The sequence below is a fragment of the Liolophura sinensis genome, chromosome 6 (genome assembly GCF_032854445.1).
Source record: "Liolophura sinensis isolate JHLJ2023 chromosome 6, CUHK_Ljap_v2, whole genome shotgun sequence".
Taxonomy (NCBI): domain Eukaryota; kingdom Metazoa; phylum Mollusca; class Polyplacophora; order Chitonida; family Chitonidae; genus Liolophura; species Liolophura sinensis.
Window position 1 is genome coordinate 66,611,122 of NC_088300.1, and position 13,911 is coordinate 66,625,032.

Genomic DNA, 13,911 nt, shown 5'->3' on the forward strand with positions numbered 1-13,911 from the left:
TACAGCTCAAGCTGGCTTCTTCTCCGGTAGTATGTGAGAAGGTCTACCAGCAACTTACGGATGGCCGTAGGTTTCCCCGGGGCTCTGACCGGGTTTTCTCCCACCATAATGCTGTCTGTCGTGGTATAGGGCCTAAGTGAAATATTCTTGAGTACGGCATAAAACATCAATCAAGTAAGTAAATAAATATCCGAATATAGTTGAGGAAATTTTTCAAAAACCAATTGGGGCATTCATATCCTATTTATATTGGCCTAACGCCTAACGTTAGGTACAAAGGATCGTTTTTAAGCTTCCAATATTCCCTGCCCATGAGTGGATGGTCGGGTACACGATATTTGAGCTCTGTATAGGTTGAGTTTATAATTCCACCTACATGTATGTAGCACCACTGTATTCAATTCAAGATTCTTCAGAAGAGAAAATGTATAGGCCTACTTCTCACACAATATATACATGCTTTGAGTCCTTATAATTCAGCTGTTTCTCGGCATTCATGTCCCTTATTTGCTGCAATTTCATTTAAAGAAAAAAGTCGAGAAACTTGACCTTTCTGGGATATTCTGGTAATTTAAAATGGCCGGCAAACGATTATTGGTACTTTTTTTTACTCGTAATTAGATACAAACCTTGAAAAACCTTGAACCTTGAGGTCCATAATGCACATTGAATTACAGGTGTAATTTTAGTGTTGAGAACTTCATATCGTACAGTATCGATCCAGAACTTTCACTGATACATGGGTTAATAAAATTTGACAAAGGCAGATCCATGTATCCCATAACGTTATGAAGAAAAGCATTCAAGGAGCAATAATGACGGCAAGCATGCACAAAGCACAATACTTGACAAGTTTGATTCTCTTTACAACGTATATGCATGATGTATTTAAACCTTTGAATCGACATGGTTTCAACTGACGATTTTTTCAATTTTTCCTGTATGATTTGAATCGAAAGTTTCAGTATTTCCAGTTAACGTTATGCATTTTATTAATAGTTTTAGATGAGCATGCTCTCGACAGCTACACTTTGTCTGAAAGGAACAATCCACCTTGTTATTTGACAACGCGATACTCCAAAACAAGAGACAGACGAGGAACGGGTTCAGTTCCAGCCTTGGTCAATGATGTCTGTTTTTTATTATGTTACCTAATTCGCGTTAAGTCATAGTGTTAGGACACTATGACTAGGACACTAACATAGTGTTAGTGTCGTGTATGTTGTTATTTTTTAAACATATACATGAAAAGTGAGAACAAAACCCCAGCTGAACTAAATTGAAAAGAGACCGGATTTCACTTGTAATACATGTGACCTTATGAGAACTATCACACTGTCGTCACTGCTTTCATTTTTCTCCCTTTGCTGTAGTCTGTTATAGTGTACCTGAAATGTGCAGATTCTCCCCATCTCACTGTTCATGTTGATGGGGCCTTGTGGACGATGAGCAGTCGACGACGCTCGTGTGACAGTCTTACCTTTGTTGAAGATCACTTGTTTCCCCCGTGTATACCTGTACGACACCCGTGGGAAAGTTCGTGAGTGACTTACCAAAAGTCGGTGGTTTACTCCGGTCACTCCGATTTCACCCACCTATAAAACTGATCACCATTCTTAAGTATGGTGTTAAACACTAATCAATCAAACAATCAATCGGTCAACGCAGGGTGGTTGCCTCGCCCCACACGAGGTTTTAAGAGTGCCAAAGAATGCTATATAAATGTTGCCTGAACGAACCTCTCTCACAGGTAGGCCAGTTTACAAGTAGGTGCTCAGGTACAAAATACCCTGCAGTGAACAGAGCGTGATAACTCCACCGAGCCAGTAATCCAAGTCACGTGACTGTGTGTTGTCGCTAAGGACGCCTGGCGACAATGCTAGGCTGGGCCAGACTGAAGAACACACGGGCAAGTGGACGGACGAGGTTTAAAATGGCCCCGACATCGGCGACTGTGTCAACCACTGTCACCCCTAACAGCGCGTATAAGGACAAGTCCTTAAGGGAGAGTAACTCCGGGGGCCCGGGTAGGCGGCGACAGGAGATGGTAATCGACACAGAGACGTTCCTTAATCGAGTTATGCACCATCCAAAACAGGTAAATAAGTCTTATACTCGTGGGCTTTAAATATTTATATATTTATTTAATATATTAAATATTACTTGCGTGATCACGTATGCTCCAAAACACGTTTGTAAACAAATTGTAACTTGGTGGGGGTGGGGTGCTAAACCCTATAAACAGTTTTGTAGTTATTAAGGTTAAAAATCTCTGTATAACGGTTCAGCTTTATACCAATCTTCAGTGATCACACAAAGGCCTGCCCACTTGTCATGGTTATTATATGGTATAGTGGGGCCAATTTAAGCTATTTAGCACAATTAAACTATATAGTATATATGATGTAAACCAACTGGTATACACACAGAGGCTTTGGTCTGTATTCCATATGCCTATATATATACTATATACATGTGGTCACAAGAATATTTTTAATGAGGCATTTTGATGGACGGCGATCGTATTTCAAATTATTACTTTTGCCATGTATTCTAGCTGTGTGAATATTGAAGTCGACATTAAACTGTATCAAGAGACATGTACTGTGCGCTACGGTAATACTGCATAATATTGTTTTGAATCTTGTTAACATATACCCCAGTGATTGCTGTAGCCTATATATTGCTGTATGGCACCTTTTGTTTGGCCAGGTTTGAAATGCTACTCGGATGTTTGATCAAGGCAACAAGACGGCAGCCTTGACTCGACTATAGTGCATATCGACCGTAATTATAAGGAGTTACGTCATGCAAATAGTATATTGAATGCTGTAAATTATGCGTATATACACACTGTAGATATGTGTGTGCGATGCTATATAGGCTATTGCTTATATGTGAATGTACGCGGTTATGAATACGATGAATAGAGTGTAATTACAGTGTCTCCCGTTAAGTCATCAGCAGAATTTCCTGTCGATTATAAGATTATTATGTCATATATCATCTAGATCCTGGATATAAAATGTGCGTATTTTACTCTGCGTCACAACTTCATATTGATTAAAAAAAAAATAGCGTGTTAAGGGTATTCCATCGAACGCCTTCACCCTCAGCTTTTGAAATGTTACCTTTAGCATAAAACTCTTGTTGGTGAATATTGACAGAGCGTTGAGGATCTTTGGCAATCTGTTGCCATAGCTGTATCCACTTACGCTTTATCCTGGGCTAAACGATGTATAAGTACCCATGTTTATTACATCAGTTAACAAGCTGTTTTTATGGACAGTTGGCGTCAAGGCACGACTGGGATAAGTGTATTTCTTTTCGAAATTATTCATGGACTACGAGATGGAAATTTGATTTGAAAGTCATGCCGAGAATATCGGCTATTAGCAGCATCTTTGAAATCCGATGACTGCTTCTCTCTGATGTGTTACCATTGTTATTTTATACTATCCATGCAATTATTTGCCACATTTCCCTTTAGGAACTGATGTTCCTCTATATGTTGTTCATTATTTTTCTATTTGCAGGAAAGGAAACGTTTGAGTGAAAACTACGAGCCCCCTGTAACTGCACGTGAGGGATGGTGGCGAAAGGATATCAAGGTTTGTAATTGCACGTGCCTCAATCGAAATTTGCATTTCTTATCATGTTATTTATAATGCTTCATTATAGATATTTCAATTCTGTTTACCTCACGCTTTTTTCGAGCATCAGTCATGCATATGTATTTGTCAAGTTATTGTCAAGCTATAGTCGTTTATTGTTCTGTCAAATAATACTAAACTCCACCGTATTACTGACATAATCTTGCAGATTTATTACAGTTTTATATTTCATGCTGGTCTATATTGATCTTTGACCAGCTAAAGAAACGAAAATTAAATATAAAAAACGTAAAGGCAGGTCTAAAAGTTTTAAAATCCGCTTTCTTTTCAGGAAACCCCGTTACCTGGTAGTTATGAAACAGACAATTTTCTGGAGGAGATATTTAAAAAGCCCAACACATATAGATTTAAATCAGACGGCAGAAGACGGGAGCCGGGTTTGAGAAATAAAGGGAGTTTACTCCTGCCTGGAGCTTATCAACATGAAGACCTAGCAAAAAGGTTTGTCAGATTTTGTAGTTTTTCAAAGCAATGCACAATCACATTTGAATAGTGTGAAACCTTACTGATGTAGCCAAAGTAAATAGTCCTCTCTGGTTCAGTCGTCTATAATGCATTGCTGTTATTGCAGACAAAAGACACGTTATACCAGTGAGGTCGCGTGTCCGAATCCAGCCATCGCTGGCTTTAGAGCAATTTGGCGTTGGGTGGTTCGTCATTTACCTCACGAGATGTGGTGAAGAGTGTGATTTTTTCACTTTTTGGGCAAAATATTTTTTTCTTTTTCTGCGTTGACCCAAAACCAAGTTAGCTGCTACACTCTATTATTGGGGGCTTACACTTGTGCCATCCATATGAAATGTATTCTGACGTAAGACATCAACGGTCTTATTGCAGGTTACAGAAAAACGTAGCTACGTACAACTTCAAAGCAGTATCACGGGATGCCAGAGATTTCATGAACCTCGGAAGGAAAGATAAGGTAAGGAACTATTCATTTGTTGACATGGTTATTTCAAAATACAAGGCCGTAAGTCTGAAGGTCTTCCAGCAACTTGCGGATGGTCGTGGGTTTCCCCCGGGCTCTGCCCGGTTTCCTCTCAACATAATGCTGGCCGCCATCGTATAAGTGAAATATTCTTGAGTACGGCGCAAAATACCAATCAAATAAATCAATCATATCAAAATACAAAAGACTACAGCGTAGAGTGTATAACAAGAACAGCGACGACAGTGTGATAGTTGGCAAATAGTCACACGCAACCAGTGAAATCCAGTCTCGTCAGATTACCACCGGCAGCGTTTTATTGTAACATTTCATGTAAATGCTTAAAAGGTGGTAACTTTCGCGCTCCAGGTAATGAGTCACACAGAATCAGTTAAAAATTGCTTTATGTTAACTGCATTTTATCAGTCGTCACTAAAATTGCTCAAAATACTGTGTTGTTATCAAATTCAAAGAGACCAGGATGTGGGTGCTCTTATTCCGCCAGCAGAATCTTAATTTATACAGGTATACAATACAAACATGAAAACAGTGCAATGGAACCAAGGTGTGGGCACTCTTAGTCCACCAGCCGAATCCTAATTTATACAGGTATACAATACAAACATGAAAACAGTGCAATGGAACCAAAGGTGTGGGCACTCTTAGTCCACCAGCAGAATCCTATTTTATACAGGTATACAATACAAACATGAAAACAGTGCAATGGAACCAAAGGTGTGGGCACTCTTAGTCCACCAGCAGAATCCTATTTTATACAGGTATACAATACAAACATGAAAACAGTGAAATGGAACCAAGGTGTGGGCATTCTTAGTCCACCAGCCGAATCCTATTTTATACAGGTATACAATACAAACATGAAAACAGTGAAATGGAACCAAAGGTGTGGGCATTCTTAGTCCACCAGCCGAATCCTATTTTATACAGGTATACAATACAAACATGAAAACAGTGAAATGGAACCAAGGTGTGGGCATTCTTAGTCCACCAGCCGAATCCTATTTTATACAGGTATACAATACAAACATGAAAACAGTGCAATGGAACCAAAGGTGTGGGCACTCTTAGTCCACCAGCAGAATCCTATTTTATACAGGTATACAATACAAACATGAAAACTGTGAAATGGAACCAAGGTGTGGGCATTCTTAGTCCACCAGCCGAATCCTATTTTATACAGGTATACAATACAAACATGAAAACAGTGCAATGGAACCAAAGGTGTGGGCACTCTTAGTCCACCAGCAGAATCCTATTTTATACAGGTATACAATACAAACATGAAAACAGTGCAATGGAACCAAAGGTGTGGGCACTCTTAGTCCACCAGCAGAATCCTATTTTATACAGGTATACAATACAAACATGAAAACAGTGAAATGGAACCAAGGTGTGGGCACTCTTAGTCCACCAGCAGAATCCTATTTTATACAGGTATATAATACAAACATGAAAACAGTGAAATGGAACCAAGGTGTGGGCACTCTTAGTCCACCAGCAGAATCCTATTTTATACAGGTATACAATACAAACATGAAAACAGTGAAATGGAACCAAAGGTGTGGACACTCTTAGTCCACCAGCAGAATCCTACTTTATACAGGTATACAATACAAACATGAAAACAGTGCAATGGAACGAAAGGTGTGGACACTCTTAGTCCACCAGCAGAATCCTATTTTATACAGGTATACAATACAAACATGAAAACAGTGCAATGGAACCAAGGTGTGGGCACTCTTAGTCCACCAGCAGAATCCTACTTTATACAGGTATACAATACAAACATGAAAACAGTGAAATGGAACCAAGGTGTGGGCACTCTTAGTCCACCAGCAGAATCCTATTTTATACAGGTATATAATACAAACATGAAAACAGTGAAATGGAACCAAGGTGTGGGCACTCTTAGTCCACCAGCAGAATCCTATTTTATACAGGTATACAATACAAACATGAAAACAGTGAAATGGAACCAAAGGTGTGGACACTCTTAGTCCACCAGCAGAATCCTACTTTATACAGGTATACAATACAAACATGAAAACAGTGCAATAGAACGAAAGGTGTGGACACTCTTAGTCCACCAGCAGAATCCTATTTTATACAGGTATACAATACAAACATGAAAACAGTGCAATGGAACCAAGGTGTGGGCACTCTTAGTCCACCAGCAGAATCCTACTTTATACAGGTATACAATACAAACATGAAAACAGTGAAATGGAACCAAAGGTGTGGGCACTCTTAGTCCACCTGCAGAATCCTACTGTATAAAGGTATACAAAAGTCTATATATATATATATATATATATATATATATATATATATATATATATATATATATACTATCTTTAGCGTTAGTATATGTAGTAATGTTTACTTGTAGTGATATGCATGAGTAGAGTCATTTGTGTTAACGTTGTGATTTATTTCACTGTATACAGGATATCAACGTTTGTCCCACGTCATACTCCGTGGAAAAGCATCTAACCTTAACAACAGACAAACTGCCATCGAGGTAAGAAGTTTGACAGCACTGGTGATATGTGCTTTTTGTTGTTTTTGTAAAAAGTACAGTGTTTACACCAGTGGCTAAAATATCTTTGTTAGAACTTTCCAGTGATACTGTTATGCATGTCATAATTTCAATAAACTGTATTTAACCTAAAAATTTTTAGTGGCCATAAAGGCTGTTGAATATTACTTTCGGACTAAAAACTGACATTTTTCCAGTAAAATATCACCCTGCCTTCCAAACAAACCTCAAAACATCTTTACAGGACTATGCGTAAAACTCAGTCTCAGGATGAAGATATTTGATTTATTTGATTGGTGTTTTACGCCATACTCAAGAATATTTCACTTGTACGACGGTGGCCAGCATTATGGTGGGTGGAAACCGGGCAGAGCCCGGGGGAAACCCACGACCATCCGCATGTCTCAGAATGAAGTAAAATGAGCAACTTAGTCATGGACGAAATTTTATGACTAATACAGGGAGCCTATGGAATCATTTATTGAAAGAAAGGGAGAGGTATCAGTGTGACTGTTCACTATCTGTACATTTGGACCAATGGTTCAATGAGCTCTGATATAAAATTTGCAAACCATTTTCAGCAAGACAGATCTTCATTGCTGGATTATGTATAGAAAATTGTTTCCCAGTATGACATGGAAATACCTAAGTTTTGAGAAGTAAGGGTTTGGAAATCGATAACTACTTTGTATTGTCCACAGCTGCACCGAATGAATGAGCTGGTTTTCCAGTATTCCCTGAGGTCGTCGTACATGAAGGAACCATATTTTATCATGTTGAACTCTTCTTCTGTTTCTAGTCACTGGTACTTCCGTTCACAAGCTAACCGTTTCCCAACATTACACTTCAAGCCAGTAAGTATATATATAGGCCGGCATTGGACATTAGACCTATATAGTTTCTTTTGGGCTTACTATGCTAGGCTATAGCCTATAGTCGGCTACTTGACGAATTACAATGCTTTTTATCTACCATTTCTCACATGAGGGATTCCATTGAAGGAAACGCATTTAGGGTAATCCTGACTCCATTGTTCTGACAGGCTTTCAGCTGATAACATCACGGCCCAGTGTTAGGCACGCTCAAGGTTGGAAGTCTCATTGTGAGCCTGAAAGGATTTGTTTCGGACTGGCTCAGGCCTGTTGATAATCGCTAAATACAAAGGTTTTTACAGGCGGTAGATGGAATTGGGTGATTGCGAAGTATAATCATCCAATTGACTATGCGCAGATGATTGATTTTCAATTTGCACTTGATCGAGCACAGCCTTGAGTGTTATTGTAAGTCACATTATTGCTCGCATGTAAACGTGCAAGTCAGGTCGACCTTCAGGAAATGTTTTTCTTTACCCCACGGACAATATTGGCCTGTCGAGTATTGTCGGAGCGCTGAGGGTCTGTCACCCTGCGTGATCAAAGAGAGGCGATGACATGATATTGCGATGAGACAAATCTTTTATACGGTTATTTGCAACTTCTTGAAAATAAAACAAGCATCGTGAAACGTTTATCAAGTAAATGAACAAACTGAAAGAAAATTGGATAAATTTGAATGACAGAATGACGTCCAGTGACAGGCTGCGTTATGTGGGGTTATAGGTTTACTGATGCAAAATACAAGGTGACACTATAAGAAAACACACAGGTATGATTTTCACGGCAGTTTACTTGCTGATACATTTTTGTATAATAGTGTTAACAGATGTTCTCTGAGGATGCCTTCTGTATGAAGCCAACTGAATACTAGACAATTCAGCTCCTAAGGACTGAGGTCAAGTATTTCTGTTTGTCATCATAAACGACAAATCTATATGCTTGTCTTATCCTTTTGGAGTTGGAAATGCACAGATCTGTGTGTTTGTAACATCCATTTAGCATCGTAAACAGACCAACCCTTCTGCTTTGTCTTAGCCATTTGACATAGCAAATAGCCTGTCCACTTTTCTTAGGAATCTTTCTGCTTGTCTTATTCACTATAAATAGCCAAATGCCACTCCTTGTCTTGTCCATTTTGCAATAGAAACAGACAAATATTTCTGCTTGTCTTGTCCATTTGTTATCGGATAAAAGTTTTGAAAAAGAAAAAAACGCTGTGATTGTTGTAGAACGAAACTCTGTTCGAGTTATCCAACTGCGATGTACAGTTTGTACACGAATATACCGCCAAAGACTCCCAACCATGACCTATGAATTAAGTGGCGACGTTTTTCCTTATAACAGTTTATTTACAAAGTATTGTATTATTTAAGCGAGTGAAACATAAATACAATTGCAGATGTAACAGCATAAATATATATCTTTCTAATTACACACAGACATTCCATTACATTACTGGGTAATAAACGTGAATAAACGTGAGTGTACATAATGTGCTTTCCGCTAAAAATAATCTTAGCCAACAAAGTAGAATGTATCAACTGGCTTTGTGTCGTGTATTGTGTTCCAGAAAGACGGCCCGGGCCCCGGTAACTACGAGCCGACCATGGTAACCAGTAACGTGATCATTGATAAGCTGGGGACGTCGAGTTTTAGGAGCGGGACACCTCGATTTAAATCTGCACATACGGTACGTGTCTGTGACAATCGACAGTAAATCATTGTGTTATATAGTCGGTGGCATTCGACGGCAAGGGAGTGTGTTGTATAATCGGTGACACTCAACGGTAAGGGAGTGTCTAAAATCGGTGCCAGTCAACGGTAAGGGAGTGCCTTAGTCGGCGATTGGAATAATCACCACATAACGCATATACAATAACACTTGCTGACCACAGTAATTCCACGCAATTACATTGGGTTTGTCACGCACAAATAAGCAGTCACCATATAACATACAATATTGTATTATGCATAAAACCTATTTCGTACAGCATGTTTTATATTAGTAGATAATAAATTATACTCAACACACGTCTGGACAGTGGAAGTGAGTAGATACTCCGATTGTACGCGTTCAGGTACACATTTTATTGTATGCTAGGCCCGTTTTACGGTTCACCATACATGTATATAGGTATTCGCTCTGAAAATTTTATTTCTTACAATATCATTACTGTTGAAGTTATAAGCCCACACACCATTATCGGTACGGTATTATGTATTCTTTACTAATAATAGAAGATACATGTATGCCGTATATAATTAATTCTTTTGCCCAGTATTATTATTTATATGAATGTGGTTTCATTGCAGGCCATTCTATTTACGGTATGCGGACACGTCAGTAGTGGTTTTAAGCAGTAGCTTTGTTTTAGTTGTAGCTTTGCAGGGTAAATAGTTCATGGAATGCGAAATCTCGCTTCTGAACGTGAATTTTCTTCAGTCTGATAGGACTGATACGTGTGCACGTGGTCTAACTATGTGAAAATATGCAAAGCCCACTCATGACTTGTGATTTCGCCTTACATGAATTTCAAGCCTTTTATAGCGTCTTTACTATAGCCAGAAAAGCAAAACTTCTCTCTCGTGAACAACTTGAAAGGTTCTTCAACACGCCTAGTAGCGTAGCTGTTTCTCAAGGTGATTTCAAAGCCAATATACGCTCTCGTGTAGCTTTAACTGAATGCATTCTGTAATCAAGTAGTTAGACTTATAGCTTAATAAGAAATCCACTTTGTAAAACAGAGCCGGGTTTCACCTAGCGGTGAATAGCGTTGTCTCTCACTTTTCTTCTTAGCAGTATGTGCATCCCGTTAGCGTCAGACACACCGTATGCCTCTACCGGGCACGTCTATCTCCAATAGCGGTTTAGGTCAAGCAGCTTTTCCCTTCGCCTTAGCTCACGAAACTGTCTTCGTCCAACTGATAGGAACACCGTGACTCCGTGCATAGTAACTGACAAAAGCACTAACTGTCGCTGCGGCTCTGACACCAGATCTGACTCCGCGGTAAATGACAAAAGCAAGAACTGTTGCTGCTTGGTAACTGTCATAAATACCAGCTCTGACTCCGCGGTAAATGACAAAAGCAAGAACTGTTGCTGCTTGGTAACTGTCATAAATACCAGCTCTGACTCCGCGGTAAGTAACAAAAGCACGAACTGTGGCTGCGTGGTAACTGCCATAAACACCAGCTATGACTCAGCGGTAAGTGACAAATGCACGAACTGTGGCTGCATGGTAACTGCCATAAACACCAGCTCTGACTCCGCGGTAACTGATAAAAGCAAGAGCTGTTGATGCATGGTAACTGTCATAAACACCAGCTCTGACTCCGCGGTAAGTGACAAATGCTCGAACTGTGGCTGCATGGTAACTGTCATAAACACCAGCTATGACTCAGCGGTAACTGACAAAAGCACAAACTGTGGCTGCCTGGTAACTGTCATAAACACCAGCTATGACTCAGCGGTAACAGACAAAAGCACGAACTGTGGTTACGTGACAAGTGGCATGAACACTAAATGCATGCATGTGAGTCCGCGGTAACTGCATGCAAAAACACAAACTGACTCCATGCTTGTTACCGCTGAAAGCACCATGTTCTATTCTTGACGAGATTAATTCTCTCCACCTCCAGGCGACGGTAGAGGGTATAGTGTCTGACGACAGCGGAGGTATACTATTAGTGTGATAAGAGCGGGTCCAGCCTCCAAGCAAACCCACCAGCTCCTGAGCAATGCTCAAATCCACCTTTCGTTTCTTCGGGAGCGACTGCAGGTCAGGAGATTTGTCCTGTATACCATTGCACAGTGGTTTCTGCATCCTAAACCCTAGCTATCTTAGTTAGTCCAAAAAAAAAAGAGAGAGAAAAAGTCAAAATATATCATTTGATACGATGGAAAAAGTAATTCAGCCAATCAGTGTTGGACCAGTCCAACTTAACGGAAACTGCTTTGGAGACATGACGCATTTATAATGTATAGTTCTTGATAGAACCAGCTATAATAAAAAAAATAAAAGTAAGGGCGTACCTTTTCCCACGGATTTCTAGCTGGATCAACAGTTTGTTAGGCTGCTTTAGCGCGAATTTCTTTTACGCCTTAAAAAAGGGTCTCCATGATATCTGGACATCGTGTGTTATCAAAATTGTGGCGACAAACGCTAGCTGCTACGTACAAGTAGATCACGGCAGCTTGTTTGTTGACCCTTCACTGTGGTATGTGTCGCGGTCTATGGTGTGTTTGGATGCTTATTGTTCATATGCACTGTTTCCCGTGAATACGTTTGTGGAAGAGTTGCTCGTGTCATTAAATGTTGTACTTCAGAAATGACAAACAAAACATTGACGATAGTCTCTGTATCCCAGTAAGGGCACGATATGGTAAAATCCATCAACAACTTGGCTACACTTTCTAGTGTATTAAGTCAAAAGATGAAACTTGTGTCCATAGTCGACACTAAATATGTTTGATTTAAGTTTTGTTCTTACATCGAGGTGCTTAAGGACTTACACTGAACTAATTCAGTGGCAGGAATTTCTGCCACCTCAATAAAGGTGAACTGTACTGTATTTCGGTTTTGTTCTGTTCTCGGTATAACGTAGCCAGAAATAAATATAGCAAGTGCCACAAACGATTAAGGCAAGCCTGTAGAATGAACGTGAATTATCCATTATGGGTGAAATACTGGAATCGGCCGATCCTGTTACTCTCTTATTCAATCGGTCAAAAACTTAACCGTCTGTTACTTATCTTACAGAAAGTGCCAGGTCCCGGCACGTACGAGAGGACATTCCAAGCTCCGATGCCTTCTACGATCACCAAGATGGGCAGACAACATGGACTCTTCTTCTCTAGTGCCTTTGAGGCTTAGTGCTGTTGTTGAAAAAATGTTTTGGGGATGTCGGGGGAAAGGGCACATATAGATTATATATAGTTTCGAGGAAGGAGTCGGCCAGGGTTGTGGGCTTAAGAGCTGACAGTGGAAATTTACGTAGTGACTTTAAAAAGTTAGAAGGTAATGTCAGTTGTTTTATGGTTTTCAGTGTGCCAAACCAAGACATTCGTATCTGATGCCAACATACTGTTATGCGTCGACATCCTGCATGAACCTTTGAAATTTCGTGCTTGTTATTTATGTTATTGATTTACAGCACACTTTGTTATCAGAGTATGTATATGTATAAACGCAGTGCAGCAAGGCCGTGCATGAGACTCCATGGGAGACTAACGATTCCTCTATGCACGTAGATGCATGGGCAGATATTTCGACCTCTCCAAGCCCTGTATATTTTGTACTCCACCATGCAGTATTTGATCTGACCAGTACATTTCCTTTTTTCAACCGTTTTGGACACAAGATCAGAAAACCACTCGAAGCAATATTAACATCGAATTGGTATTATGGATGGTGTCAAATGAATTCGTTTATTTTGAAAAGGATGGACCATTATCACCGTTGAAGTCTCACTTTGGCTTCCACTTAAATTATTTCATGCCAAACCAGTATTATTTGCGTGTCACATATTTCGTTGGAAGAACGCGTTCTATGGTATTGTTTTGTATAGTATTACGTTACGCTTAGTATTACAATGGAAGCCTTTTGTTGTGCAATGTGTGTTCTCTGTTGTAACATATTACATGTAGAAAGTCTATACTTAGATGTTATTTTGTTCGCATTAATAGTAAAACGCCAAAGTATTTTGTAGCGCCCCGAGGAGTCGGGATGGACAACACCAAGTTTGTTAAGCACAGCAAGCTCCTGTTCAGAATCTTTTGGAATATATCACAATTGTACTCGAAGGCCCATCTGTTTCTTGCTTTGTTAGCGTTTCCAAAAAAGGTGGATTTCATCCACGAGCGGAACACACGTG

At 39.7% G+C, this 13,911-nt stretch overlaps 1 protein-coding gene across 1 annotated transcript; it reads left to right on the forward strand.

Moving 5' to 3' along the window:
* Positions 1 to 1,876: 1,876 nt before the first annotated feature.
* On the forward strand, positions 1,877 to 13,752 carry LOC135467451 (protein STPG4-like). Its single transcript, XM_064745225.1, has 8 exons — positions 1,877 to 2,098; positions 3,537 to 3,611; positions 3,946 to 4,115; positions 4,512 to 4,596; positions 7,071 to 7,144; positions 7,962 to 8,016; positions 9,608 to 9,727; positions 12,798 to 13,752. The coding sequence occupies exons 1-8, from the start codon at positions 1,877 to 1,879 to the stop codon at positions 12,909 to 12,911; spliced, it is 915 nt and encodes a 304-aa protein (XP_064601295.1). The 3' UTR covers positions 12,912 to 13,752.
* Positions 13,753 to 13,911: the final 159 nt, after the last annotated feature.